Genomic DNA, 3,043 nt, shown 5'->3' with positions numbered 1-3,043 from the left:
AAAAAAAAAAAAAAAAAAAAAAAAAAAAAAAAAAAAAAAAAAAAAAAAAAAAAAATTAAAAAAATAGGAAGATGGGATTCCAACTCCAATATTGAATACAGAAATTGTTGATGGTCACTAAATGTGCATACTTAAATAGTGAATGTTATTGGAGTTGATGACGTGAACTTGGGTACACTTTGACGATATGAATCATTTGAAAAATAATCGTCCTATCCTGGATCTCTTACAAGATCAATACAAAGTGGCTTTAGTTCATATAGAAAATATGTTTAGAGGAACTATATTTAGAACAATCTGACATAAATTGATATAGACTCCTACGAATTTCGGGATCTCTTACAAGATCAATACAAAGTGGCTTTAGTTCATATAGAAAAATATGTTTAGAGGAACTATATTTAGAACAATCGGACATAAATTGATATAGACTCCTACGAATTTAGGGATCTCTTACAAGATCAATATACAAAGTGGCTTTAGTTCATATAGAAAATATGTTTAGAGGAACTATATTTAGAACAATTTGCCATAAATTGATATAGACTCCTAAGAACTTGGAGGAACTATATTTGGAACCTTGCTTCTTGGCCTTGGATTGTGTTGACATTTTTTATTCTCATCTCCCCCTCTTCAAAAGAATTCGTGTCTAATATGAACATAATGAGAGTATGATGAGAGTTAATAACCAAATAAATACGATGTACTATGAACATAATGAAAGAAAGAAAGTCTGCCACAAAATCTTTCTCAACCACATGGTTGTTCATGTAAATTCTAAGATTTACATAACCAATAAGAAGAAAGAAAGTCTCCCACAAAATCTTTCTCAACCACATGGTTCTTTCCACACCAATAAAAAGAAAGAAAACTTGCCATGAAATCTTTCTTAACCACGTGGTCGTTCATGTAAACGCTACAATTTACACCATCAATAAGAAGAAAGAAAGTCTGTCATGAAATCTTTCTCAAACACATGGTCGTTCATGTAAACGCTACAATTTACACCACCAATAAGAACAAAGAAAGTCTGTCATGAAATCTTTCTCAAACACATGGTCGTTCATGTAAACGCTCCAATTTACACCACCAATAAGAAGAAAGAAAGTCTGTCATCAAATCTTTCTCAAACACATGGTTGTTCATGTAAACGCTACAATTTACCCCACCAATAAGAAGAAAGAAAGTCTGTCATGAAATCTTTCTCAAACACATGGTTGTTCATGTAAATGCTACGATTTACAACACCAATAACAAGAAAGAAAGTCTCCCACGAAATCTTCCTCAAACACATGGTTGTTCATGTAAATGCTACGATTTACAACACCAATAACAAGAAAGAAAGTCTCCCACGAAATCTTCCTCAAACACATGGTTGTTCATGTAAATCTATTATAAATATGTTTGTTTGTATTCCATTATTCCTACTACAAACGTAGCATTATGGCTTGGGTTTCAGCCTTTATCGTTATATCCATCCTTCTTGCTTTCCTCCTAAACTCATGGCTGTCCAAAATGAATATCAAAAAGTTGCCTCCTGGTCCAAAAGGATTCCCCATTATTGGTACCATCCATCTATTGAAAAAGCTTGTTCATAGAGATCTTCATCACTTATCTCAACTCTACGGACCCATAATGCACATGAAATTGGGACTCAAATCCACTATTATTGTCTCTTCCTCTCATGCTGCTGAGCTCTTCCTCAAAGCCCATGACCCAGTTTTTGCAGGCCGCCCAGTTCGTTTAACCTTCAACCAACTGAGTTACCACCAAAAAAACATAGCCTTTGCTCAATATGGCCCTTATTGGCGCAATATGCGTAAAATATGCATACTTCAATTGTTTACAACTCTCAAAATGAACTCCTTTACGTCAATGAGAAGAGAAGAGGTTGGTTTGTTGATTGATCATCTTCAAGAGGCTGCAAAAATGCATGGTGTTGTGGATCTCAGCTCTCAAATCTCGTCTTTTATTGCTGATGTGATTTGTAGAATGGTGTTTGGGAGAAAATTTGTAGAGGAAGAATTTAAGGCTTCCATACATGAGGCCACTCTCTTGGTTGGAGCTCCTGACTTGGGGGATTTTATTCCTTTTATCTCAATGCTTGATCTCCAAGGGCTAGGACGTCGTGCAAAAGGTGTTACTAAAGTCTTTGATGGATTCCTTGACATGATTATTAAACAACATCTCGAGTCGAATGATGAAAATCGAACAAAGGGTTGTTTTCTCGATGTTTTGCTGGATTCCAAGATTGATCACTCGAGTATCAAAGGCGTAATTATGGTCAGTAAACTTCATTTGTTCATGATTTTGTAAGGGATATTTAGTTTTGAATTATGGTTTACTGTATGCATCGTATTTGACTCTTTATTACAGACAAATATTTTGTATGATTGAGGATATTTAGCCTTCTATTACGTTTAACATAGGTACCATATTTGACCATTCAAATATCTAGATATTTGCTTTCCGGCTTACCATAATTATCATATTTACCCTTTTATTATAGTCAAATATCTTGTGTAATTGAGGAGATTTAGCCTTTACATTACCGTTTGACATAGGTACTATATTTGACCATTTATTATAAGCAAATATCTAGATATTTGCTTTCAATTACTACTTACATCATTATTATATTTGTCCTTTTATTATAGTCAAATATCTGGTATAATTGAGGATATTTAGTCTTCCATTATGATTTATCATAATTACCATATTTAACTCTTTATTATAGTCAAATATCTCCGGCTTACCATAGTTATCATAAGTGTCCTTGCACTACCTTCAAATAGTTATCATATTTAGCCTTCCATTAACATTTAATATAGGTACTACTTTTTATTATAGACAAATATTTGGATATTCGTAATCTATTACAGGTTATCATGACGATGATAAGACAAATATCTTGTATCCATTTATTACTATTTTCACACCCTTTATAATTTATTTGATTCGGTAAATGATTATAAACAAAGAACGTTTACTATCATTTAGTCATCTTAGCAAATTCTTTTTTTTTTTTTTTTTTTTTGGGTTT

The 3,043-nt window shown here is 32.8% G+C and overlaps 1 protein-coding gene across 1 annotated transcript in view; it reads left to right on the top strand.

The window, feature by feature from the left end:
- Positions 1-1,443: 1,443 nt before the first annotated feature.
- LOC111500301 (cytochrome P450 CYP736A12-like) overlaps positions 1,444-3,043 on the top strand; it is a 2,768-nt gene continuing 1,168 nt past the window's right edge. The window contains exon 1 of the mRNA XM_023152034.1: positions 1,444-2,283. Coding sequence (XP_023007802.1) covers positions 1,444-2,283 — 840 coding nt within the window. The remainder of the gene's footprint in view (positions 2,284-3,043) is intronic.

The sequence above is a fragment of the Cucurbita maxima genome, unplaced genomic scaffold (genome assembly GCF_002738345.1).
Source record: "Cucurbita maxima cultivar Rimu unplaced genomic scaffold, Cmax_1.0 Cma_Scf00028, whole genome shotgun sequence".
Lineage (NCBI taxonomy): Eukaryota > Viridiplantae > Streptophyta > Magnoliopsida > Cucurbitales > Cucurbitaceae > Cucurbita > Cucurbita maxima.
Note: the sequence above shows the minus strand (reverse complement) of the source record. Positions and strands in the feature narration are given on the sequence as shown.